Genomic DNA, 25,682 nt, shown 5'->3' on the forward strand with positions numbered 1-25,682 from the left:
TGGCCTTTGTGCTTACAAGGTCACCAGAGGAGTGTACACGGGTACTAGACACTACTGAAGAAACGGACTAGTTAAAACAGGTCCTTCTATGGGTCCTGTGGCCATTTGCACTAACCCCAGAGGATTTCGCCTAGACCTGATACTTAGCCTCTTTTACCCCTCAAGTCCCACTGCCCCATCTCTACTCTCTTCCAGCATCTTTCTTATGAATCTCTCCAAGCCCTTCCTCCACCCCCTCTCTCTCCTGCAAAAGGGTGATTTTCCTACTTTCCAGAGCCTGAACTACCCTCCCCACTGCCTCCTGTCACGTGCAGTGTTCAACTATCTGGCCCTAAGCTTCTCTTTCTCTAGCTACTCAGTGGTCAGGCCACACCCCCAGCCACCCCAGAAGCACAGCATAGCATGGCACAACTTGGCAGGGTCAGAGGAAGGAGCACGGGACAGGGCACAGTAACCTGTGGGTCGGAGTCGCCCGGGCTGGGGGCGGAAGGGAAGGCAGAGGGCTGGCCCCCTGGACCTGCCAGCTCGTCCATCAGCTTCAGCTCCCCCTCCAGGGAGTCCTGGATCAGCAGGGAGATGGTGTCAAACAGCTGTCTGTCCTGGGAGGACCAGCCCAGAAGGGGAGCCGGAGAGCCAGGGGAGCAAGGATCAGAGGGGTAACAATGAGAAGTGAGGAGGGGGTCGGAAAGGGGTAGAAAGAGTGGAAGTGGAACCCATGTGACACACACATACACAAACACACACACATACACACACGCACAAACACACACACAGCAACAGAAAGATGGGAGAGGAGCATGGAGAAGGTGCAGGAGGAAGGAGTGGGAGGGGATGAGAACAGTCAAGATCCACAGGGGAGAGGGAGAGATAAAGACGAAAGGATAGAAAGATGGAAGGGAATCAGGAAGGTAAGAGAACACGTAGGACAGAGGGGTGACAATTGGGTAAGGGCAAAAAAGAAACAGGAAGGAAACAGAGAACTTAGCCTTGAACCTAGGAGCCTAGAAGGGGAAGCCACGCCAGGCTAGAGGCGCTAGCAAGACTGCCACTGCTTTGCTAGAGGGTGGCCGGCCATATGCAGAGGATATGGGCAGTCATTCTGTGGAGGGGCACCTGGCAGCTCAACATGGAAGTAAGAGGGGCAGGAAGATGAAGGAGAAGCCCTGGGGCCTGCTGGGCTCCTATATGTCCCCACTGAGCTGCTGTTTGCCCTGCCCTCCCTTCCCCTCTTCTGTCCCATGGCCCGTTAGAAGGGTCATGTTTGCTCACCGTGGGATGCTCAAGGGAGAAGCCCGAGGCTGCTCCAATGTGTGCTGTGGTGTGTGGAGCCCCAGGCTTAGGGCTGTCAGGACTACTGACACCCTCCACCCCAGGCCAGAGGAAGGGGCTGCCCAGCGGAGAGTGGGGCTGTGGGCTGAGTGTCTTCATCTCCAGCTCCAGCTCGGCCTCCAGCTCGGCCTCCTCCTTGGCCTCTTTGTTGCTTTCTTCCAGGTGCTTCATCAGCACGGCTATGACCACGTTGACCAGCACAAACTGGGCTGTCAGCACGAAGGACACGAAGTAGATGGGGGAGATGACGGTGTTGTAGCAGGTAGACTCCTGGTCACAGTCCCGGAGGGTGTCCTGGGGGAGATGTCGAGGGCAGAGGCATGAGAGAGGGGAAGGCAGCCGACTGAGCTATCATAGGATATCAGGGCGCTGAGGGAGAGGGTAAGAAGGGACATCAGTGTCCTGCTGCTGTGAGGTGTGTGTGAATCAGAGCACGTCCTGAGGAAAGAGTCCAGAGTGTTCTGACATGGGCAACAAGGGGGACATGCTTTTATTCATGGCTAACACATCCTCTCCAAGAATCTTACATCAGAGGCTAGGTGTCCCCCTGTTGTTCCAGGGAGGGATTCCTGTCCTCACCTTCATGATACCATTCCAGTTGTCACCAGTGGAGACTCGGAAGAGGGTCAGAAAGGCCATACCAAAGTTCCTAAAGGTGGCATGCCGGCCCAAGCCCTCACAAGGGTGTGTCTCATCACACTCTGGGGGAAGAGGAGGAAGGGGGAAAAATCACATTAGCCTCATGATCCCTCTTGGTCTCCATCCCTGGCTCATCCATCATCCCCAAACCTCAACTCACCCAGGTCTCCAAAGAGCTCCACGCCCAGAGCTGCAAAGATGAAAAATAATAGCATGAAGAGAAGTCCCAGGTTCCCCACCTGGAGAAGAGGAAAAGAAACGGAAAAGACGCTGCTGGCTCTCCAGCCAGCTTCCCTGAGGCCCCTGCCCTTTCGGAGGGCACCTTCTCCTCCCCAGGAGGACCCTTCCCTTCTGCCCACCCCACCTCCCAGCTACCTGGGGCAGGGCCTGCATCACCGTGTCCAGCAGTGCCCGCATGCCCACAGCCATCTTCAACAGCTTCAGAACTGCAGAACAGGACAGTGTCATGAGCTGGCCCCTCCAGGTCCCCCATCACATAGCTGGGAGAGTCAGGCTGGGCTGGAGCTAGTGGGATGGTCCACCCATACCCCAGCTCACTCATGCTGGACAAGCCTTTAATACAGAGGCTGGGAAAAAGCCCCTGGAAACCCAGTGCCATCCGCATAACCATCTCTTTCCGTCTCCCTCTGTGAGCTGCTTACCGGGGGATGCACAGGTGTAGGTGCTGGACCTACCTCGAGCAATGCGGAGCACCCTCATGATACGGATGATGGTGGGGTTGATGGGCAGCGAGGCATTGACCTCAATCTCCTCCAGTGTGATGCCCATAATGGACAGGAGCACAATAGCCAGGTCCAGCTGGTTCCACCTGCAAAGTCAGGAATGCAGCTCTCTGAGCGGGGGTGAGGGCTTGGGTGGAGGGGAAGGGGAGTATAGGGGAGGGTGCCCTGGTGGCACAGAAAATTAGCTGTAGGAGGGGCCTGCGCTTTTCATTTTTAATCATTATCCCTGCCCTGCCCCCATATGGTGTTTTGCTATGTTTCTCAAACCGACCTCAAGATCACCTTTCCGAACCTTGCAGCATGCAGTCTGTAAGCACAAGCCCCGGCACCTGGCCTCATCTGTCTCTGCTTTCTGCATTTATACATTTACTCTGAACACAGTGCTGTTTTAACAGCTTTATATCCATATCACAACTCTGACAGGGACAGTTTTCGCTTTCATTTCACAGATAAGGGAACCAAGGTACACCCAAAGTCACCAGTCACTGAGTGACTAGGGTTTCATTCCAACAGGCAGTCCAGCTCCAAGCTCTGTGGCATTAGTGCCATCTGAGGCTACTGTGATTTCTTGCTGCCAAAGCTCTCTCAGCCTTGCCTTCATCACACCCCAAGTCCCTCCATCCCTTAAGCCCTCGTTCCACAATCACCATCACCCTCAGTTCTAGGGTGGCAGCTGGACTAGAGTTAAGATAGGCCTTCAGGGTCAGCAGCCTTCTGGATAGTTCCCCAGGAGACACAGCTCTACTTACTCTCCACTCTCCCAGATCCCCCTCTGCTGTTACCTGTCCTGGAAGAACCGGCGGAAGCCAAAGGCCACAAGTTTGAAAACTGACTCAAAGACAAAGATGACGGTAAAGATGTAATTGCAGATCTTCAGAGCCTCGTCCAGGATCTGGCAGGGGTGGGGACCAGATGCAGGGTTTCCTTAGGTCCAAGGCTGCAGCCTGCCCCACCCCTCCATCATAATATTTCCCAGAGCCGGGAAGTTAAAGTAAAGCTGAGGGAGCCTGTTTTCCCCTTTCCTGCTATGACAGCTGACCTCTGGCCACTATCCCATGACTGTTCAAACCTGGAGTCTGATTTCACCCCGAGATACACATGCCAGAAGGCCCAGAACACTAGAACTAGAGAGAGGCTGTTCCGTTATCAGTTCAACCTCTGCCCTGTGCAGATGGAGAGACTGGCAGGGAAGGTGGTAAGAGGGATGACTGGAAACAGATGAGTCTGGGGGCTGAGCTAAGTCTTGAAGGGCAAAGAAACAGTCCATCTTCTTCACCTTCCAAGGCCCAAAGCCACATATGCTGGATGCTTAATAAAAATGTACTCATTTGGGCTGGAGAGATGGCTCAGTGGTTAAGAGCACTGACTGCTCTTCCAGAGGTCCTGAGTTCAAATTCCAGCAACCACATGGTGGCTCACAACCATCTCTAATGGGATCTGATGCCCTCTTTTGTGTGTCTGAAGACAGCTACAGTGCACTCACATGTGTAGTCTTGGTCAAGCGAACTAACCTACCAAGACTTACTGCCCTCCTGTATAAAGCAAACAGATACCCACCTCTAAGGAGATGGCGTCAGGCACAAGGACCCATGTAGTGCTCCCAACACTTGCCTGGTACCCAGAGGCTATACTTCAGCCTGGGAAGGTCCTGAGGCTCCTGGCCCACCACTTGTTCTCACCTGGGGCTGCTGGTAATGTTCCATGGCCATAGTGACCACATTCAGCCCAATGACACCAGTGATGAAGAGGTCCAGGTAGTGACTGGTACACAGGTGGTGGACAAGGAGCCGGAAGCGTGAGTAGTCAGAGTAGTAGGGCTTGCACTGGGCTTCTGGTGGGGGCAGGAAAGAGAGTAGAGCAAACATCAGGCACTGTCTCCCACACCCCTCCACCCACAGCCCCTCCCTGCCGCCAGCCTCTACACCAGTGCTGAAACATTCCGGGTCACCAGCATCCCGATACCCGTCCATTCCCCACCCTCACCCCCACTGCCCTGTGCAGGGGCCGGCTGTTTTGGCCTGTCCCCTGTCAAGCATCTGTTCTACTGCCTGCAGTCGGGGTGGAATGGGATAGAGACATGCAAAGCCCCTCCTCTACATTAGACACTGGGTGAGCCCATATCCTAGGGCAACCTCTAAATTACACCAGTCCCTTATAACCTCTGATTCCATGTTCAGCAGCAAGGTGGATCAATAAGATGAAAGACCCCATCTAATCGGGCTCGAAGGGAGCTCCAACCACTGAGGTGAAGGCTCTAATGCCTTTTCCAAGCTCAGCCCCTGGGGCCACCGAAGGGATTACACAGAGCTGGGATTTGTGATAGGACCGGAGATTGGAAATTGGACATCTTGGCTGCCTGCTGACCTACCACAGAGCCTACAGAGGACAGTGCCCCAGACTTCCCACAGCTTCATGTGGGGAGGGTAGAGGCAGAGGCTCAGGCCAGGAGGGTGGCACTCACAGACTCACCCAGTTTCTAATGAGTACCCAGCCTACCCTGGGTATTGGGACAGCCTGACACCACAGGCTGGGCTGGAAGCGCTGTCTGAGATCTGTCACAGGCGTTGTGTTTTTCTTGTTGTTAGCCCACCACTTAGAAAAGTCACAGCAATGGAAGGTAATCCTGCTAAGCAGGCAAGAGGAATCTGGGGGCAGATTTCAAGGGACTGTCTTGATTTTTAGGTGCTGGGGTAAGGGCCAGCCTAAGGTGAGGAACACGCTATCTGGAAATATGCCAACAGATTGGTCTCACGGAAAGCCACGCAGAGGAGAGAGAACCCTCACCAGGAAAGCGTGGGCAGCCTCAGGTCCCAGACAGCCTTTCCCTCTTAGGAGGTCTTGGCAGAAGCCAGCTAGAGAGGCCTACAGCCTCTGAGGACCATGCCAGGGACCAACTGGCCCAGGGGTGGCAGAAAGCTTTGGGCCCAGGCCAGCTCAAATACAACTATCTTTTCCCATGCAGAGGATTCCTTCACAGAGAGGTAAACTGAGGCAGGAATTGGCCTGGGAGGAGCGAGTCCCCACCAAAAGCCAAAGGAGGAAGAATGCCCAGAAGTGGTGGGTTTGGCTTTGCGACTAATCTGCAAACCCACCTTACCCCTCTCCACATCGGCCTTGAGGTGTGGATAACCAGGGCACAGACCTAAGAAGGCCAGGTGCATCTCAGAGGTGCTTGAGGTCATCTCTTTGTTTTGGACCAGCCAAGTGTGACTTTGTTTGCTCAGGTGGCCTTTGTGACACCCAAGAATATGGGAGTGCAGAGGCCAGAGGCAAGAGATGTCATGAGCCCACAGGTCATTCACACCCGATAGTGGAGGGTGGCTAGGCCAGCCAAGGCCTCTTCCTTCCTTCCTTCCTTCAGTACCATGAGAACCAGAGGGCGCTAGTTGCCCTGTTTTGCCTCAGCAGCCGGAACTCTTTCTCTGCATTAATCTCCATAAATGCCGAGAACACCCGATCCCATTATGCTAAAATATGAATGGAAAATTAACTAAAATGTTTGAATACAATTAGGTTAGAAGAAGTGGCTCCTTATTAGCCCCGTTATTAGTTGAGACAATGTTGAGGGGAGGCTGGAAGGAAGAAGTCCCCTCGTCCCCCATCCCCCAACCCTGTACCCCAACCTGACTATTGTAGGCACATCAGGGCCAAATAGAGATGTCACCAACAACAACTCTGCCTTCCAGCCTTGCTTCAGGAGTCTGAGTGATGGTGGTGGGGCCGCATTCAGCCAGGGGACCTCCAGGCAACTCAGAGGAGAGGGGAGGCAGGGCTGAGGCAGGGCATCTGCTCAGAGCTCCAGGTCCCTAAATACCCTTCTAACTGCACCTCACAGCCCAGATCAGCAGGATCAAGGAAACCTCCATTAGAAGCACAGGTCTAAAGAACACCAAGCCAACTAGAGAGAGAGGCCTGTCCTCCAGCGGCCCCTCTGCCATCCAGAGAGACCCACAAAGCCCAAGGCCCAGCACCAGAATGAGACAGCAAGACTCCAGCCTCCAGCCTGATCACCCCTTTCTGCTAGTATCAGTTGCCTTTGGTAGAGTAGAGCTCAGAGTGAGACAGTAGGGGAAGGGCTCCAGGCCCCTACGGGGCCCAAGAGGCAAATGAGGAAAGGTGGAGGGGCCTGTGGGTGACAGCAACAGTCATGGTGAGTTAGTAGAGGTCACAGGGAGCCCAAGGCTCAGCCAGGGCAGAAGGTTTGCAAGAGACAATGGTGGGAAATAGGCTTTTAGCAAGGTTACAGGTCCGACAGCAAAAGCCATGCTACCCTGGATCTTCCTGTCCCGGTGGGAGGGGAAAAGGGGGGGTTAGTGGAGACAGAGGCCAGAGATAGCTGAGGATGTGAATCTGGTGCTGGAGGTCAAGTGTCACAGGACTGGTCTTGTCACCTAGCAGCCCCAATCGCTCCCTTCAGACCCAAACATTTAGGCCCAGTATCTCTCTGTGATTCAACTTTTTCCTTTTCGTTTTCCCTGGACCAGGTGATACCTCCCACTGGCCACAGAAGGGTAGATGAAGATGTGGTTAGTAAGAAAGTGTTTACACCTTTGACTCCTAGAAAACCCAGACAAGAGACTTGGCTTTGCGCCTGTCACCGTGCAGGCAGACTGGCATACCAGTACCCAAGTATCTGGGAATCTATTAGAAACTCAGGACCAAGACCCTGTGGGAGACCTTTAGGGTGAGTCCCAGGACATCTTGTCCTGTCTCCCCATGTAAGTCTTACACACAGTGAAGTTTGGCAAGCTCTGGTATAGACCCTAATGAACCCCATGCTCTGAGAGGAGGGGATATAAGATGCTCCGAAGATCTTTTTAGAGTCTGGGTCATTGTTACAACCTAAGGGAATAGTACGTGTGCCAGCGGGAGCAGGCCCTGGGTAAAAAAGTCCAGGATGAGATGCCAGTGTGCGCTCTGGTACAGGTGTGGTGCGCCTACATGCACTGATTAATGAGACAGCCCCCTGGGTGGAGGACCCTTGGTGGGCAGCCTCATATTTGGGTAGTATTTAAGGGTAAAGAGGGTGTGTACTCTTCAGTCTCCACTCGAATCTACTGTTCAAATACCGCAGAAGGGCTATGCTGAAGACAACTTTCTCCCACCTTTCCCTCATTCCCTACCATGTCAGAAATTTGAAAAACAGTCCAACACAGAGACACGGGGATTCTAGCAGACACAAACCAGCCAGAGACTCCTGAGACCTCAGAGAGATATTTCTCAATGTCACATACTATAGCTCAGGGCCATGGCAAATAGATGAGGATCTGTCGGGGCTCAGAGCACCCCTTGAGTAGGTCTCTGAGCCCTCACAGACCCGGCAGTCCATCCCCCAGGTGCCTGTCTGACTTGGGCAGTGAGGAATGGTCCTGTCAGAGGTTCCCAGGCTGAAACCCCAGGCCTTCCACAGCTGAGAAAGCAGCTCTGTGGAAGGCCTTTCAGTCTTAATGAAAATTTCTCAAGGCTTGAAAGAAATTATACATTTGCTCCCGTGAAGACCCCATTGACAAATGGCAACACAATTTCTCTTCAGCATCAGTTAGGGTATGACCTTCTGCGGCTCAGAAGCTCTGATCAGCAATTAAATGGGCCTTTGATTAGTAAAAAATAAGGAAGCAAGGTGTTCCCCACAAGCCATCACTCTGTCTTCCAGACTGCAGGAGGAGGCCAGAAGGGGGATGGATCCTGGGATAAACAGCCTGGAAACCACCAGATGGAGATGTCAGGGGATGGGATGGGGCCCCACAGCCCTACCATAGGCTTTGATCGTCCCAACCTCTATCTAGGGATCAGGAGACAGAGTGAGGCACAGGGCAAGGGGCAGGTACAGGGTAAGGGGCAGGTGCTGGGAAGTCTCAGAGACACACAGCTTTGGGAGGTAAGGACTCAACTTGTCCTCAAGCCCATGGCTTTTGGGGGGAGAAGCTTGTAGCAAACTCAGTCTTTCAATTCCCAAGTTCGGCTGTTCTGCTGTTTGTAGTGATGATGAGGCCACCATGATGACTATTAATGAGTTGGTTCAATTATTCATTGCTACATTGTTACAACAAACCCTCCCCCTAGCTGCTCCTCTCATCCTTTCCCTTGGATCAAAGACTCCCCTTCAGACTAGAGAAGGCCGAGAGATTTGCAGCTTAATCAAATGGTGAGGGAGAGGGGAACAGGGAAGAGGAACCAAGACAGCAGAAGCCCAGGACCTTTGTAAAAGACTTCTAAGAACTGTTGAGCCAGAGGGCGCCAGGCCCACCTCACCTCCATCCAACTTATCACGGATCTAAGGGGGTTAGGGGTGTGACGCAGACTCAACACTTCAGACCCTGCCTTCATGGGGCCCCAAGGACCCTCAGCCCTTCACCCCTAGAGGAAAGAACCAATGAACCATGGAGAGGGAGCAAAGAACATGTCCCCACACGCATGAACCCACACCCCAGACGCAGTACCTGACGCAGCGCTGGCTGAGCTGCCGGAAGCAATTACATCGTCCAACATTAGATCTAAAAGAACGAAACACGACATTGGTCATTGACTGGACCAGGTGCGCTGGGCAGGGCCCCTCAGCAGCTCGCTCCCCCTCAGCTCCAACCCTCACTCTGCCTAGACATGGGGTGTGCAGAACACTAGCAGCTAGTTCTCAATGTCCAAGCCCAGACTCGGGGCACCCGAAGACAAATGTTTCAGCCAACTTGCCAGGGTCACAGGGGTAGGAAGGTACTGGAAGGGGGACAGGCAGACTGTCATCAGAACAGATGTCCATTCCTACTCCCACTGTGGCTTCAGCTGCACCTGAATAGCTACAGACTCCAGAAGAGGAGCCAGCTGGTCAGGCAGGGGCCACAGTGCCTCCTGCCAAAAAAAAAAAAAAAAAAAAAAAAAAGCATGTGCAGATGCCTTGTTGAGGCTGCTCACGGCAAGGGGTATGTGATGGGTGGAGCAGAAGTGGGTGTGTGGCCCCAGGGACAGGGTAACTGCTCATCGGTATCAAGACCAGACCCCAACCCAGAGCTGGGAAGAGGCGGGGCCTATGGAAGGAAACAGGTGCAGGTGAGAGGCAGGGAATTGCACCTGCTCATGGCCACCTGGGAGCCAGAGTCCCCCTCCACAGTCCTCCTGGAGCAGCTCTGGCTCAGTCCCACTGTGACTCCTCCGCACTCTCCCCATCCTCTAAGCACCTGCCACAGGCAAGCGGGAGATGCAGCCAAGAGAGACACGGAGCCCCCAACTCATTTGGTGGTACTCACATTTCCACACACCCAGGGGAAACGCAGAGCACGGCCCACATCCGATCGGCGGAAGGCAGACGGTTTGTGAGCGGGCGGAGAGGAGGGAAAACCCACAGACCAAACAGGGAGAGACACAGGGAGACACACGAAGGCTTTGAAACCCACACAGACAGACACGTGGGGCGACGTGGGCTGTGACTGAGAGAGGCGCGGAGATGACAGAGCACCAGACAGACAGGAACCCCCAAAGGAACGGGAGCCAGGTGCACACACACCTGCACACATGCCAGAAACAAAGCAGCTACTTCGCTGCTCTCCTTTCTTCCCAGCTCTGTGTCTTTCCCGTGTGTCTCAGCCTGTCCCTGGCAAAGCATGAAGGTGAGAGGCGTGAAGCCGCGCGTACTGTGTGCAAGAGATGCTGGGAGCGTAGGTGAGGGCCTGGAAGGGTCTTGGGCCACAGAGTGACTATTTTAGCTTTCCTGTGAGCGTAAATCTTTCCAGAGGCCTTTCTCCCCTTTTAGATTTTGGCTTTTGGAGACAGGGTCTCACTGTTTAGTCCCAGCTGGCCTAAAACTCATTATGTAGTCCAGTCTAGCTTTAAACCTGTGATCCCACTGTATCTGCTTCCTGTGAGCTCTGATCATCTGCAGGCTTCTGCTACCACACCTGGGTTTCCTTCCTTCCTTCTTTCCTTCCTTCCTTCCTTCCTCATTTCCTTTTCTTTCCTTCCTTCCTTCTTTTTCCTTCAGCAATAAAACCATTAACCATCAGGGAGTAGTTTTTTTTTTTTTTTTCTTTTTTTTTGGAGGAAGGGAAAAGGGTATGGTCCTGAAGTTCAATCTCGATTATTACCTCTTTGTAGGCCCACCTGAGCCCTGGCTGAGCAGCTATGGCCTCTGAGCAAGTTACAGAGATTAGAACACAGCCTAAGTTGATCTGAGTTAGCACCTGGGTTAAGCCCTGAATCACTACTGAACACACCAGTTCTGGGAGGTGTGGTGTCTGGTCAGGTTGCTTTCCCTCCTTCGAGGGATGCTGAGATGCTGAGTGTTAATTTCTACCTGGTATCCTCTGGGGAGTATGAGGCTGAGACCTAGGGAGCCTCCTGGGGTGGGGGTAGCTCCTTCCCCATGAGGGCTAACCTGGTCTGCTTCATGCAGGCTCTAAAGGCGGACATGCTGTGAAGGTAAGGAGATGAGGGGAGGGCGGGAGCACTTCTCCCAGCCCCAGGCCCCAGCTCCTAACCCCCTGCAGTCACAAGGCCAAGGTCAAGCATGACCCAGAGAGATGTGGAAAGACTACCGACCGGCCATCTGCTTCTCCTTACTCCTTCTCTTTTTCTCCAGCCTCCGGAGTCTCTTCTCCTCACGCCGGCGCGCCTCCTCCTCCTCCTGGTGCTGCCTGCACTTATGGAAGTTCTCCACCACCACGCCCACAAACATGTTCAGGACAAAGAAGGCCACGATGAGGAGGAAGGAGATGAAGTATAGCAGCATCCAGGGGTTGTGGTTCATGATGGGCTGGTTGGGAGCAGGAAGACGGTGTGGTCACGTCAGCCTGGTGGGGAACTGTCTCAGGTGCTGCCCACCTCGGCTGCACTGGTACAAAATGAAATCGCCCCAGGGATCCGACCCCGGTGTTCTCAGACTTTCACGCCGCATTTAACCATTTTTAACTGTTCGCCCATCGTTTCAAAAAAGAAATTTTTTTTCCTTTAACTTACTGCAGGTCTACAAACACAGCCCTGCAGTAACCTCAGCATGTTCTTCTGACCCATGCTTGCCTGATTACACTTGATAACCAGCCCAGGCCGAACAACCTGAACCCAGAAATGGTCCTTCTCGCCACCTTACCTGCTGGTCCACACCCACAGCATCCAGCCCATCATACATGATGTCAACCCAACCATCCTTGGAGGCCAGCACAAACAGGGACATCAGAGCCTGGGGGCGGGGGCGGGGTAGGAGACGAGAGGAGATAGCAGACTGTTTGAGACCTAGAATGTGTGGCCAAACTACCCACCACATTCCATCAAAGTACCTCCTGACAACAAATTGGGGGACCCTATTCCAGGTCCTCAGGGAACACTCTGTCTCAGGAGGACCCTATGGTTGGTCAGACAATAGGAGAGATAGCCAAGTCTCTGATCTCATCTAGAGCGGGAAGATCCTAACCAGCAAGAACCAGCTACTTTTTTTTCTTTTGCAGTAATAGGAACTGAAGGCCTTAAGTCCCCACAAACGGTAGGCAGATGAGTGTGCACCGGTCAGCACTACTCCATTTGTCCATTTCCACAAATTGGGAGGAAAAATACGAGCCCTCATCAAGTAAGCAAATACATGTTTCATACATTATATACATTCACAAACTCCAAGGAAACGGTATCATGAACCTACTCTCTGGATGAGAAAATGGAGGACCCCCCCCCCCCGAGCTCAGTGATAGTGACACGGTTCATATCCAAAGCAGCCTGCTCTCAGCCTCACATGTGCTCTACTGTGTGACACTGTGGCCCTGGGCCAGCCCCACCCCCTCCTGTGATCTTCCATCCCTTCATCTTTGGAGAGCTCCAGGCCTCTGTGATCTGTGATCTGGGGTGTGCAGGTAGGTACACTAGCTCTGGGACACGGTGACAGTGAGCTGGCAGAAGGCCAATCTCTGTGGTTGCCCACCTCCAGCTGTCTTGGTGCACATTACTGGGGATGCATGTGTATCCCCACCTTTAAGCTCCTCCCCATCCCAAGCCTGTCACTCACCTGGCCCAGGTTGTCAAAGTTGTACTTGTGCCGGACCCATCGGTAACTGGCCTCAGCACAGTCGGATTTGTTAGTGATGTTCCTGGTGTCCTCTCCCTGGCACACGAAGAACTTCCCTTTGAAGAGCTGAACACACATGTGGGAGACAGAGAGTGAGCCCAGAGCTCCCAATTCCACCCAGGCTCTGAGTCCAGGGACATGGCACACCGCCGGTGACTGGGATGCTCACCTCTGGTGTCAGCCAGAAACCCCCGACAGGAAGCTCCCCTATAGGTACCCTCTTTCTGTTCCCAGAGAGAAGGAACAAGGTGGAAGGAGGGAGCTCGCCACTCCCCTTCTGCTAAGAGTCTAGTCGATGAAGCTCCAGATGTGGGGAAGAGAAGTCCAAGAACATCACCTGAGAGCAATGCTCCTTTAACCCATTCTTCCCGGATCAGATAGATGTGCTAGCGTGGGCGCTGCAGTCTTTTAACAAGAAGCTTGAGGGGTTCTGACGGATGCTCAGGACTGAGGGCCACACCACACTAGGCATATAACTCTCATAGTAACGACGAGACACACAGATTATGAGACCCACTTCAGAGAAAGGAAAACCGAGGCTCAGAGACTCACTAAGGCCACAGTTGGCAGAAAGGTTCTTAAGTATGGGTCTGTCTAAAAAGTTTACTCTTGTTCCAGGGCAGACCAGGCCATGACTGCTGGGGGTGGTGGGGAAGGGATCTGAAGGACAGAAAGATTTGGGAGCAGGAGTGAGGGAACCATTTAGAATAAACCTAAACCCACGGGACTGGATTCAACAATGGCTCACTCTCCCAAGCGGAGGGAAGTGAGGAAGGGGTGGGCACCAGACCACATATGGGATGGGGGTAGGGCACAGCTTTGGCAAACACAGCCAGGTCCTTGAGGCTAGAGATTTCTAGGAAACCAGGGAACAGCCCTTCCCGGGGGCATAGTGGGCATACTGGAAGCAGGAGGAAGAAGGAGGGAGAGAGTAGCTGCAGCCACCCAGGAGTTCCCACACTGCCCAGCAGCCAGCTGTCTACCCTGCAGCTGGAGTGGGGACACTAGAAAACAAGGACGGACCGAGGGGCTCCCCAGTCCCTTGAGATGTCTGCTGAACCCTGCAGGCTGCTGTGGCTCTTTTTCCTCCAAAGCCAAGTTCCTTCTCTGGGCCAGAAGCCAGGTTTCCCGGGCAGCCCCCACTTCCTGCCTTGTCTGGGGTCTGCACCCGCCTGCCTGCCAGCAGTCCGTTAACCTGACCCAGCTGTCTGGGCTCTGGATCCCCAGACCTGGCATTCAGCCCACCCTGCTCAGAGAAGCAGAGAAGGGAGGAGATCCCAGAGCAGACCAAAATGTGTGATTAAGTACACCACGGTGCACAGGCCACAAGCTGCAGTTGTTACCAATGGACCTGATGTGCCTGTGAAACTGGGTCCCTTAGGGAAGAGTCCCCTGAAGGGTTCCCAGCTTTCTGTAAAACACCAATCAGGCAAAGGGGTCTGAAGCTTAGGCCCTGGAGGGAAGGGATGCTGTTTATTTTAATTTGGAACAACTACAGTGGCGTGGCGGTGGCGGTAGCATGACCCAGGGCCAAGAAGAGTGAGGAGACTCCTGGGTCTTTCTCAGATACCCCCAGCCACCAATCGTCCCTTCCCCACACACCTGCACCCCGAGAATTCCAAAAATGATGAAGAAGGCACAGCAGATGACCACAATGTTGCCGATGGGTTTGAGGGATGACATCAGAGTCTCTACCACCAGCTTCAGCCCCTGGGCCCTGCTGATGACCCTAGGGAGCGGAGGGAGGGATGGTGAACACTCAGACACGCCCATAGCCTTTGCCCTGCTAGGCCCCTCCCCCACCACCTTAGCTTGCCGTCCTTCCAGCAAATGCTATGGAAAAGTCCCCTTTTCACAGAGTCCCCAGAATATGACTTTTCCCTTCTGTAGTCTCTAAAGAGGCGCTTGCAGCCCCTGTATGTTTCTATGAACTCTCAGGCTATGAAGCGTGTCTCCTGATCAGGCTTGGAGTAGAGAGGGCTCAACACAAGGGAGGCACCAGCCAGGGATGCAGTGTGACAGGGTGGGAGTGGTGACAACCAGCAGACAGTAATAGGGGCATGCAGGGAGGAACAAGGAAGAGGAGATGGATCATTACAGACCGTCTAGCAGCTCTAGTCTTTTGGTATCTTCCTCCCTGAAATTCTGAGTTGGGAGGTTGGGGTTGCCTAACTGAAGAAAGCCTATCCCTGAGGGGTGCAGAAGGCGAGGAAAGACAGTAGGAGAATGTGGTGTCACTCACAGGGAGGCTAGAACATCGCCCTGAGGGGACTCTATAGGAGACCTTCAGCTGGATGCCACAAGGGCCCTATGAACCGTTATACTGTGCTCCCAGCAGAGCTAGTCAGAGCAGAGTCGGACTGGAAAGTGTCTCACACCGGAAAGGGGTGTACAGAGCTGACAGTGGCTGTGTGACTCAGAAGGACATGACCAGAGCAGGAACTTGAATGTTGGCTGGACTGGATCACCAAACTTCCTATGAGGTCATAGCCAGGAGGTAGGGTGCACAAGGGATTTTGTTCCCTTGTGGAGGGGTTGGTTGTCAAAGTTGTGTGTGTGGGGGGGGGGGGAGGTTCACCTGAGTGGACGTAGGGTACGCAGCAGCCGCAGCACCCTCAGCATGCCAAGGATCTTGGTGCCGCTGTCAGAGACCATGGATACCAGGATGTCGATGACGGAGATGAGCACCAGCAAGCCATCCAGCACATTCCAGCTGCTGCGCAGGTAGGCCTGCTCCCCAAAGCACCAGCCCAGTGCCACCACCTGGGGATCACCACCACATTGTTGGCACTAGCAGCTCTTCCATCAGTCCCCAGCCCTGCCTTCTACCCTAGCCAACCTTCCCACCCTCTACCAGTTCCATTTTCTCCACCCCCATCAGAGGTCAGAGAGTCCAAACCAGTATTCCTCCCACCTCCCCATCCTGCCCATTACCTTCACTGTCATTTCAGCCAGAAAGACTGCAGTGAAGATGTAGTTGGAGAGGGTCAGGAAGATGCGCTCCTGAGAAAGAGGGGAGGGGGAGGGGAGGCCCACCCGTGGGTCAGACCTGCTCTGCATGAAGTCAAAGCAGCTTCAGATATCTGACACACAAAAAGTTGTTGTTCCCCACCCCTCCCAAGCCCCCCACTCACAATGCCATCTCCTGCCTCACTTGGAAAGTTCTGCCCCTGGCCCCAAAGAGAAGAACCTCTGCTATGTGCTGTAGAGGAGATACTTTGCTGTCTGAGTTCCCAGTTCCTTGATTTCTTTCTTGAAACTGGAGCAGGATTTAACTTGATCTCCAACCTGGCTGCCATTCTATCCAGCTCACTTGCCTCCCTGCTGTGAGCCCCAGAAATGGTGCAGTAAGCAGACTGAGGAACATGGGGGACAGACTGTGCCACCCCAGGTACCACATCTATGCTGAGTGTTGATGACCCGGTGCCCTGGTACTTATGGGCTAAGGTTATCCCTGAGGGCCGAGAGAAGAGAGCTTGAGGGGTGGCCAGCAGTATCGAACGTGTGTGTGTGTGTGTGTGTGTGTGTGTGTGTGTGTGTGTGTGTAATGGAGAATGGAGGGACAAAGTTGGAGACAGAGAAATTGAGCAGGAAGGTGGAGAGACAATGTCAGGGTGTATGGGGCAAACAGCAGGTAGTCATAGGGGGGTACACCAGCCCAGGAAAGAAGTCTGTCTCTCACCCACCCATCAAGTTCTGGGACGTAGGCCTCTCCAATTATCAGGCCTTTTCTAGACACACCCCAGTGAAAAACAGGAGCCCCAGAAGCTCTGAAACCCAAATGATGAGGAAAGCAAGGAAGGGTGAGGGGGGACCTCTGACTACCTCCAGGCAGTTGGCACAGAGGCCACCCCTGACATCCTCCTAAAACCTGAACTGTTATCAGAGAGGGACTCTGATAGGCTGGGAGACTCAGTGCCTAAAACCAGGTGGGTCCATCCAAAGAACTGAGGCCCTTGGGAAGAACACCAAGACAGAATAATAATGTCTAATTCTAAAACCTCTGCTCCATGCTGTTCTTATACTGAAAGATCCAAAGCCAAGCGAAATGACCAACATACCTCCTAACTTCCTAGGCCCCCCTAAAGCCTAGTTGCTTGTGACTTGGTAGGATCTCAAGGAGCAGAGAACATTTCCTCCACCCAGCTCAGCATGACCCTTGTGGCATGCATGAGTGCATGTGCCAGTGTGCGCGTGTTTGTGTGATGTACCCTGGCAATGTACCAGTCACAGTGACACTGAGACTCCTGGCCAGACGCAGGGAAAACAATACTGTTCAGCCCACACAGGATTAATCTTCCGTGCCACCTCATTTCAGGAAGGCTCAGAAGAATATATATGTAGCTAAAAAGGGTAATAAAGTACCCGGCTGGGATGCTATGTCAGTAGAAGGGAAACTGAGGCAGGAGAGGCATGTTAGAGATGGGGCAGAAGCAAAGGCTGGGGTCCAGAAGACCTTAAGGGAGCTCTGGTTTGTCCCTTTGCCTCGTGATGTGTGGCCTTAGACGGACTAGAAACAATTTGAGCCTTCTCACTTCCTGAGTGCTTGTCCTGAGTGCTAACCCGGGAGGAATCTGGCACTCAGCAGAACTCAACAGAAGTGTTTATATTCAGGTGACTCACAGCGCTGTGGGGGTCAATTTTGGGGCGCTCCATGGCAATGGTGATACAGTTGAGGAAGATGATGACGAGGACCACATGGTCAAACATCTTGTGGGTGATGATCCGTTGACACAGGAGACGAAACCTGCCCCAGGGATAGAAAGGTAAAGGCTGGGAAGGAGAGGCTCCTGCAGGCTACACCTGCTCCCTTGCATTAGGACCCCATGGCCACCATTCCCAGATAGCACCAGAACAGACCTTGACTGAGGAGGAAAGATATAGGCAGACCAGGAATCTCGCTCGCGGCAACAGGCAGGGAGCCGGGCTCTGACCCAGGCTCGAATGCGTTCCCCTTTGCTCTATGAAAGGAACACAGTGTTAGTTGGACCAGGCTCCCAAGCCACCAAAATCTCTCTTCCTGAGCAGCATCCTTCCCAAGCTCAGGACCAGCCCTCTGCCTTTCCTTTACCTTTAAAGTCACCTCTTAGCTCCCTGCAGGCCAAGCCCCCAGCATCGCCCCTCCTTCATCTCCACCCTCCTGCCCTGCATCCCAGCCTCTCTCCTCCTCTGCGCTCCTCCCTTCCAGCCTCCAGCCCAGCTCCCGGCCTTTCTTCCTGTCTCTCCCTGCTGGGTTTGGAAACTGCATCAATAATCAAACGCTGTACTCATCACAGCTGTCTGCTCAGATACACCTGGGCAGAGGAGACAGGGACCCCGCTCGAGTGCTAACCCTGCATCCTGTGTCCCTGTCCTTGCGCTCATCTTTCGGGCAAAGTGGGTGGTGAAGGAGGTGGGGGAGGAGTAAGTGGCTGAGGACATGCTGTAAGTCAAGGCTTGTGATGAGGTTCAGATGAGAAAAGGGGGACAGGAGGGGAGGGGAGACATCATTTTAGAAAGATGAGTGATGGGGCTTCCTGAGTCACAGGGGGAGGGCCATGAAAGATTCATACACATCTGCCTGAAACCATTCATATCCACCAAGGACAGCAGAGCACAGCCCAGGACGCAAGCACCAGAGCTCCAGGCTCTGCAGGGTGGCAGAGAGGCAGGCTGCTCACAGGACAGCTTATAGGATGGACATCCCTCGAGAAAACTCTTATACTGTTGCCTGGCTAAGGCTGCCCTCTCTGAACATTCAGGTTGAGGGGTCATAGGGCCCCACGGAAATCTTACCAGGTTGCCCTCATCATCCCCATCATCCCCATCCAGTGGGGGCTCATCAGTCCGAAGGGCACGGGCCAAACGCCCCGAAGCCGACTTGCCGTTACAGTCTTGGTGCTCAGAGGCAGAGCTCCGGCCACTAGCTGTGCGGTGCAGCCCGGGCACCTGCAGGGTGTCAGGCAGGTCAAAGGAACTCTTGGCCTCACGTTCCAAGGAACCCCTGTGGCGATGATCACTGCCTGCTGGGCTGGCCCGGTCCTCTTCTGAACTTTCCTCCTCATCCTGACTCTCCTGACCCTCTCCAGACAGCAGGGACCTCCGCTCCCCGCTAGGGCTCCTCCGCTTTAGGCTGGGGGCTCGGCCCAGACTGTTGCGGCTGGAGCGCCTGCTGGTCCAGCTGCTCGCTGCGCTCCAGGGACTGTGTGGGGAGCTGCGGGCACTTGGCTGCAGGGTGAGCAGAAGAGAAATGATCTCAGCAGAGGCTGCAAGCACCTTCATTTCTCATGCGTGCCCCCATCCTGTGAGCCTCCTTGGAGTGGACGTTGGGAGAAGAGATGCTAACTGGAGGTGTCTGGAATCCAGAGCCTCAGTTCGAATTCGGCTTCAGCCTACTAAACTGTGTGGTCAGAAGCCAGTTACTAAGCCTCTCTGAGCCTCCATTTTCTCATCTCTAAAGCAGATTCAGCAATACCACTTGGTCTTCGTTTAGCTGGGGAGATGAGTCTTGTCATCACGGACAGGCCATATAAAATAACAGTAAGAAAGAACTCAATAGCAAGAAAGCCAGTGGTTCTCAACCTGTGGGTTTCAACCCTTTCAGGGGTCGAATGACCCTTTCACAGGGGTCACCTGAACCCACAGGGAAGCACAGATGTTTACATTATGATTCATAACAGTAGCAGGAATAGACTTATGAAATATCAAAGAGACAATTTTACACGTGGGGGCTGCCACAAAGGATTGCAGCACGAGGAGGGCTGAGAACCGCTGGAGAAAGCAATCCAATTGAAAGCAGGGTGTGATGGTGTCAGCCTGTGATCCCAGCACTTTGGAGGGAAGCAGAGGCAGGAAAGCCAGGAGTTCAAGATCGTCCTTAGCTACACAGCAAGCTCGATGCCAACCTGAGCTACACAAGACTCTGCCTCAAAAGCAAAACAGCAAAAGTAAACGGACATGAGTCGACATCTCAGAAGAAGAGGAAAAAAAAAAAAAACACGCAAACAAATCCACATGCATGGGAAGTGTTCAGTGTCACTAATCATCAGAAAAGTACTAATAGTTTATTTTTTACTTTTTAATGTGTGTGTATGAGATCTCTCTCTCTCTCCCTCTGTGTGTGTGTGTGTGTGTGTGTGTGTGTGTGTGTGTGTCATAGTACACCTCAGGAGTCGATCCTCAACTTCCACCATGTCTTGAGATAGGGTGGTTCATTCTTTGTCACTGTGTACCCAGCTAGCCTATGAACTTCCATGATTCTCCTGTGTCTGCCTCGTATCTCACCACAGGAACACCGGGGTATTACAGACAAATGCTCTCATGCCCAGTTGTTTGTGTGTCATGAGTTCAAATTCAGGTCCTCGTATCTGTGTGCCAAGCGCTTTGCCTACCGAACCATCTCCAAACCCCCAGAATACAACTTAAACAGTGAGTGCCTCACACCTGTTAGAATAACCATTGTCCAAGTCAATGCGAAGAAAAGGGAACATTTGCACATCATTGTTGTGAATATAAATTAGTACAGCTACCATGGAAAACTATATGGAGGATCTTAAAAAAAAATCTAAAAATAGAATGACTGTCTAATCCAGCAACTCTACTACTAGGGATGCACAGACAGGGCTTGGAATCAGTATGCAAGAGAAACAGATGTACACTCACTTCACTGTATCACTGTGCACAGTCACAAAGTATCCATCCAGCAACCAAAGGGATTTTAAAAATGGGGTTACACAGATGGCTCAGTGGTTAAGAGCATGCAATACTCTTAAAGAACCCTAGCTCAGTTCTCAGCATCCTCATCAGGTAGTTCACAACTGCCTGTAACTCTGGTTCTAGGGGGGATATTACATGTTCTTCTGAACTCTTAAGGGCACTGTTCTCTCTCTGTCTCTGTCTCTGTCTCTTCCTCCTCTCTCTTTCTCCTCTTTCTCACTCCATCTCTCTCTTGCTTGTTCTCATTCTCAGTCTCTCTCTCTCTCTCTCTCTCTCTTTCTCTCTCTCTCTCTCACGCTCACATGTCTGTGTACACATGCACGCAGATATTTATAAGTAAAAAATAGAAATAACATATGTTTAAAGAAAAAAGAATACATGGAACACACACACATAGCACTCAGCCTTAAAAGGGGAAGGGTAGGAGATAGCTCAGTGGCAAAATCCTTGCATGAGGGCCTGATTTTGGATAGCCAGCACCCATGTACAAATGCCAGGTATGGCTGTGCACACCTGTAACTCTAGCACTGAGGTCAGGGGTAGAGACAAACATATCCCCCAAGTTTTCTGACAAGCCTGTCTAGACCATCAGTGAGCACCAAAATCAGCCAGAGTCACTGTCTCAAAAGATAAGGTGATGAACAATAGAGAAAGGCATTTGACCTCTGGCTTATACAAACACACACACACACACACACGTACACACTTAAATACACATAGTAAAAAAGGAAAATCCTATCACCTATGAGTGACCTTGGAGAAGGGGTGACCTTGAGGGAAAGGATACAAAATAAAATAAGCCAGGCACAGAGAAGCAGGGTCCCCACCACCATGATTTGGATTCCAGAAGGGCTGCTGGATGTATAGGAGAGCTGAGTGATGCTCCTGGAGCTTAGGAGGCTGGGAATGGGGAGCTATTGGTCCAATGGTGCAAAATGTCAGAATACAGGAGCACACCTATAGTAGCTTGGTGGTCACAGACGGCAATGCCTAAGGTTGGTGGTGGTGGGCTTTTTGTTTTTTGTTTGTCTGTTTGGTTTGGTTTGGTTTGGTTTTTCGAGACAGGCTTTCTCTGTGTAGCCCTGACTGTCCTGGAACTCACTCTGTAGACCAGGCTAGCCTCAGACTCAGAGATCCACCTGCTTCTTCCTCCCGAGTGCTGGAATTAAAGGCGATCACTGCCACCACCACCCTGCCTAATGTGTGTTTTTTTTTCAAATTTGCAAACAGAGTAGACTTTAAATGTAACAACATAAAAAAAAAAGTATGTGAAGTTCTATCTGCGCTAATTAGCTTAACATCATTCCATATTTGCATGCATCAAATAACACATTTTACCACATAAACATATACAATAATTTGTCTGCTAAAAAGCAAAGTCTCGGCCAGCCGATGTGGTGGTGCACAACTTTAATCCCAGCACTCCAGAGGCAGAGGCAGGTCAAGCCCCATGTCTTCAAGGCCAACCTGGGCTACATAGTGAATTCCAGACAGCCAGAGAGAGCTACATGGTGAGACTCTGCCTCAGAAAACCAAAATAAATAAAACCTTGGCTCAGGAATGGTGTACATCTCTTAGCCCAGTACTCTGGGAGACTAGGGCGGGAGGATCATGTGTTCAAAACCTGCACCGGCTATGTAGTGAGACTCTTTTGAAATGCTAAATAACATAGTAACAAACTAAAGGTAAAGATTGGAAACAAACAGAGCAGGCACAGGCTGATGCCAGTCGGCTCTGTCGTTCATTCAGTCATCAGAGGCTGAGGTCCCCATCTCTAAAATGGACGCAATGGTGGCTCCCCTCACATAGTAGTGGGGCAGTAAAAACCAGTTACATTCACAATACCTGCAGAAGAATCTAGAGTGGTACCAAGAGCTAAATTAGGGTCTGATTAAATATAAAGAATAAATGGGTACCCTACCGTTGCTCTACAAAAGAGGTCCAGAAAGACTAAATCCTGCCCAGGGTCAGAAGAACAGTAAAAGCTGGTTTTGTTTGTTTAAACCTCCAAAGCTAAGACTTTCTGTCACATATCTGCTTCACTGCGATGAAGCAGCGGCATGCATTCCCTTACCGGAGATTTCATCTCGTGATGGGCACCTCCGGGCTCAGCAGATCCACTGCTACTGGTGCGTCGAGAGCCAGAGCCCGGCGCTTCCCCCACGCCTGTGCTGGAGCTCTTGGGCAGTGACATTGGGGTGGCGGCCGTGTGGATAATGAGGGGTGGCAAAAGGCTCTTTCGTAGTTCCGCGTGTTCTCCCAAGGCCACCACTGCAAGAGGAGAGAGGATTCTGAGTCCATCCGGCTGGTCTGAAAGGCCAGAGGCTATACCCTCAGGACCACTACTCACGGGCCAAGCGCTTCTTCCTGTCCCCGTCACCATCCACACTGGGCGAAAAGAAATCAGGCTCTGACTCAGACTTGGTGGCATCACCCTAGGGTCAGGGAACAGTGGGCCATTAGGACCCTGGCCAGGTAGGTGTCATCAGCATGGGCCGAGGTCTCCCTCTCTTCACATGAACACACCACACACAGACCACAAGTACCAGCAACCATGATACGAGGCATGCACGGGGACAGGCCAGACCACCCAGGCTGGGGGCCTGGGTCTTCCCATGGCTGATGCCTCTACCTCCCACCAGCCAAACCTTAGGAAAGGCCATGGATAACCCAAGCCCACAGCACAAGTAGCCTGGCTGAGTTGGCACCAAGACTAGCTCAGGGGAGAAGGGGTGGCCTGAGGGGCTGAAACCGGGGTAAGATGACCACTACAGCCTCAATTCTAAAAGCCTACTCCAGGCCCTTTCACGTCTCCTCAGATTGTCCCTCTCTGAACCTCAGACCTATGGATCTGTGAGGAAAACAGGAAGACCCAAGCCAGAGCAACTTAGCACAAAGATGCTACTTTAGTCCCTTGACTTCTGACCTCTGACCTCTGACCTCCACCTTCCCCAAGCCCCAGCTCCTTCTTGGGCCCATTTCTACTTCTCTCTCTTGTCTCTGGGATAGTTTTTTTTTTTTTTTTTTTTTTTTTTTACTTCCTTCTTAGCAGGTCAGTAGGTTTCCCAGTAATTATACACTTCTCCTTAAGAAGTTATTAAAAAATACTTGATTGCTACTTTTGATAAGGGCATAAATATTGGATAATTGGCATCTCGGGGGATCACTTTCATTAACTCAGTTTACATCTCTAACGAGGTCTTTAATTATCAAGTGGGATCTCCAGGGGACTAGTAGGGATGCACCGTACTATGGGGTCCCATGGGAAGCCTGGCTTCGCCCCAAATTCTAGTGTCAGTGCAGGAAACAGCAGAGGACAGGTTTGGCATGAGGGGCCAAAAGGAGGGACATGCTCTGAGATGGCTGGTGGAATTTAACTCAAGGACTGGTGGTCAGACACTCAGAGGTGCACTTAAAATTCGGTTTCAATATGACAAGTGCTATACCCCATCCTTACATCCTCCAAGGACTTGTAATGAGCTGAGATGTCAGTGGGATCTCCAGTAAGGACTCAGGCCAAGGAGTGACAGGCAAAAGGGTAAAGGGAGCATGTTCTATGACCACAGGTCTTAACTCCACTGAGGCCGGATGTTCCAGACTCCTTCGGGACCCGGGTGCAGGCAGGCACGCATGCGGTGCCCACATACATGTGCACATAGAAGATTCTAAGTCCCTTCCTTTTCTAGCCCATCCACAGGCCTGACAGAGATGAGGATATGCCCTCTGTGGGGTTGATGTGGGCAGAGGCAAAGAAGCTCCTCCCTTCCATGTCCTTAATCGAGGGAAGGGACTTAAAATCAAAGCAAACCTCACAACACCAACAACCACCACGGCGACCACAGGTTGCACAACAGCTGAGCATGAACAGGAACACAGAGACATGGGGGGCAGAGTGGACGGGGCACTGGGCACAGGGGCATGCCAACTCATGATCGCATACCTACCCCCTGGGAGTTGACAGGCAGCTGAATACAGCTTAACTGTCCACTCGTATCTTCCCGTTTGCCGATTTCCTACAGGGAGAGGGGGAGGCAGGGGAGGGCTGCTCTTCACAGGCTCTCACGCCTTCAAAGACCAGCAATGTCCCAAGAAGACAAGAAAAGGAAATGAGAGACACTGGGTAGGGAGAGCTGGACAGGACAGCCTTCCAGAATTCAGCCTTGGGCCCCCAGGCCCGAATGAATCCGAAGGGCAAAGGTGAAGGCCACAAAGATAAGACAAGGTCAGGGAGGATCAAGTCCTCCAGTAGTCCATGTAAGAGTGGTCACACTGTGCTACTCTGTGTCACTAGGAATCACAACCATGACCTTGACTTTGCCAGGCAAGGGTCCTACCATTGAATTACATCCATGGCTCTCGACTTTCTGAGGCAGGGTTTCACTACATGGCTCAGACTGGAATAGAACTCACGATCCTCTTGCCTCTGCCCTCTAAGCACTGGGATTATGGTGGGTACCACCATACCCAGCCTTAAACTGCCTATGAGCATAGCTCACTTCCTTGCAGGGTAGGAGATGGCACTGTTACAAGCATCTTCCAGGGAAGGCACCTGAGATCAGAGAAGGAGTCGGTGGGCCTCGCCATACGTCTCCAGATGAGAACATAGCTCTCCTCTGTTCTGAGGCACTTGTGTGAGAATGGGCAGCGAGGGTGAGGGATGCTGGAGAGGGTGGCAAGAAGTGGATAAAGCTGGGGCCAGGCCTCATCAGTTCTAATCCTCAGCCCAAGTCCTTTCGAATCACAGTGGATGCATACGCCCAGAGTCTGATGGGTATGACTAGCAACAGTGGAGATGGCGGCCATGGTGTTGTTTAGTATCAATTAATGGCTACACACAGGGCCTGCTGCTTGCTCATCTAATTAAGTGCATGGATGACAAATATACAGGAATTCAGGGCACTACCCCCTGGGAATCAGGAAATCAGCAGCCAAGCAGGTTCTTGGTAGGAAGTTAAGGCCAGCGGGAGGCCTATCCCTTGAGGTCTCCTGCTGAGGTCCACAAAAATGGGGCAGTTACTTCTTCCACTGGGGTGGGTTTTCTTAGTCATAGAAACAAAACAGTATTTTAGGCCATCGCAACCCCAAAACCGAACGATGGGGCTTACTGAAAGCCCACAGTGGTAAGGACAGGTGGCTAGGACACTCTAGGCAGGACAGTGGAGCAGCTGGTCCAGCCCCTCAGGGCCACAGCTTCAGCCCACCCCATGGAGGAGGTTTAATCTTAAAATCCGTTCTCTATT

The 25,682-nt window shown here is 52.4% G+C and overlaps 1 protein-coding gene across 30 annotated transcripts in view; it reads right to left on the bottom strand.

Annotated features, from left to right (window-relative positions):
- CACNA1G (calcium voltage-gated channel subunit alpha1 G) overlaps positions 1-25,682 on the bottom strand; it is a gene marked incomplete at both ends in the record, with an annotated part of 63,663 nt that overhangs the window by 5,276 nt on the left and 32,705 nt on the right. For 3 of the 30 annotated variants that reach the window (XM_080922957.1, XM_080922952.1, XM_080922974.1), the window contains 19 exons: positions 1,270-1,623; positions 1,909-2,030; positions 2,129-2,207; positions 2,344-2,414; positions 2,664-2,797; positions 3,494-3,603; positions 4,391-4,542; positions 9,152-9,205; positions 11,259-11,451; positions 11,785-11,874; positions 12,688-12,813; positions 14,350-14,476; positions 15,326-15,510; positions 15,682-15,750; positions 17,371-17,494; positions 17,608-17,708; positions 18,523-18,954; positions 22,517-22,713; positions 22,793-22,877. In XM_080922957.1, coding sequence (XP_080779083.1) covers positions 1,270-1,623; positions 1,909-2,030; positions 2,129-2,207; positions 2,344-2,414; positions 2,664-2,797; positions 3,494-3,603; positions 4,391-4,542; positions 9,152-9,205; positions 11,259-11,451; positions 11,785-11,874; positions 12,688-12,813; positions 14,350-14,476; positions 15,326-15,510; positions 15,682-15,750; positions 17,371-17,494; positions 17,608-17,708; positions 18,523-18,954; positions 22,517-22,713; positions 22,793-22,877 — 2,805 coding nt within the window. Of the gene's footprint in view, positions 1-455; positions 600-1,269; positions 1,624-1,908; positions 2,031-2,128; positions 2,208-2,343; positions 2,415-2,663; positions 2,798-3,493; positions 3,604-4,390; positions 4,543-9,151; positions 9,206-11,237; positions 11,452-11,784; positions 11,875-12,687; positions 12,814-14,349; positions 14,477-15,325; positions 15,511-15,681; positions 15,751-17,370; positions 17,495-17,607; positions 17,709-18,522; positions 18,955-22,516; positions 22,714-22,792; positions 22,878-24,386; positions 24,456-25,682 lie in introns of all 30 variants that reach the window. The other 27 variants (XM_080922972.1, XM_080922948.1, XM_080922968.1 and 24 more) reach the window with 21 other exon arrangements.

This window comes from Micromys minutus, assembly GCF_963924665.1.
Source record: "Micromys minutus genome assembly, chromosome: 10".
Lineage (NCBI taxonomy): Eukaryota > Metazoa > Chordata > Mammalia > Rodentia > Muridae > Micromys > Micromys minutus.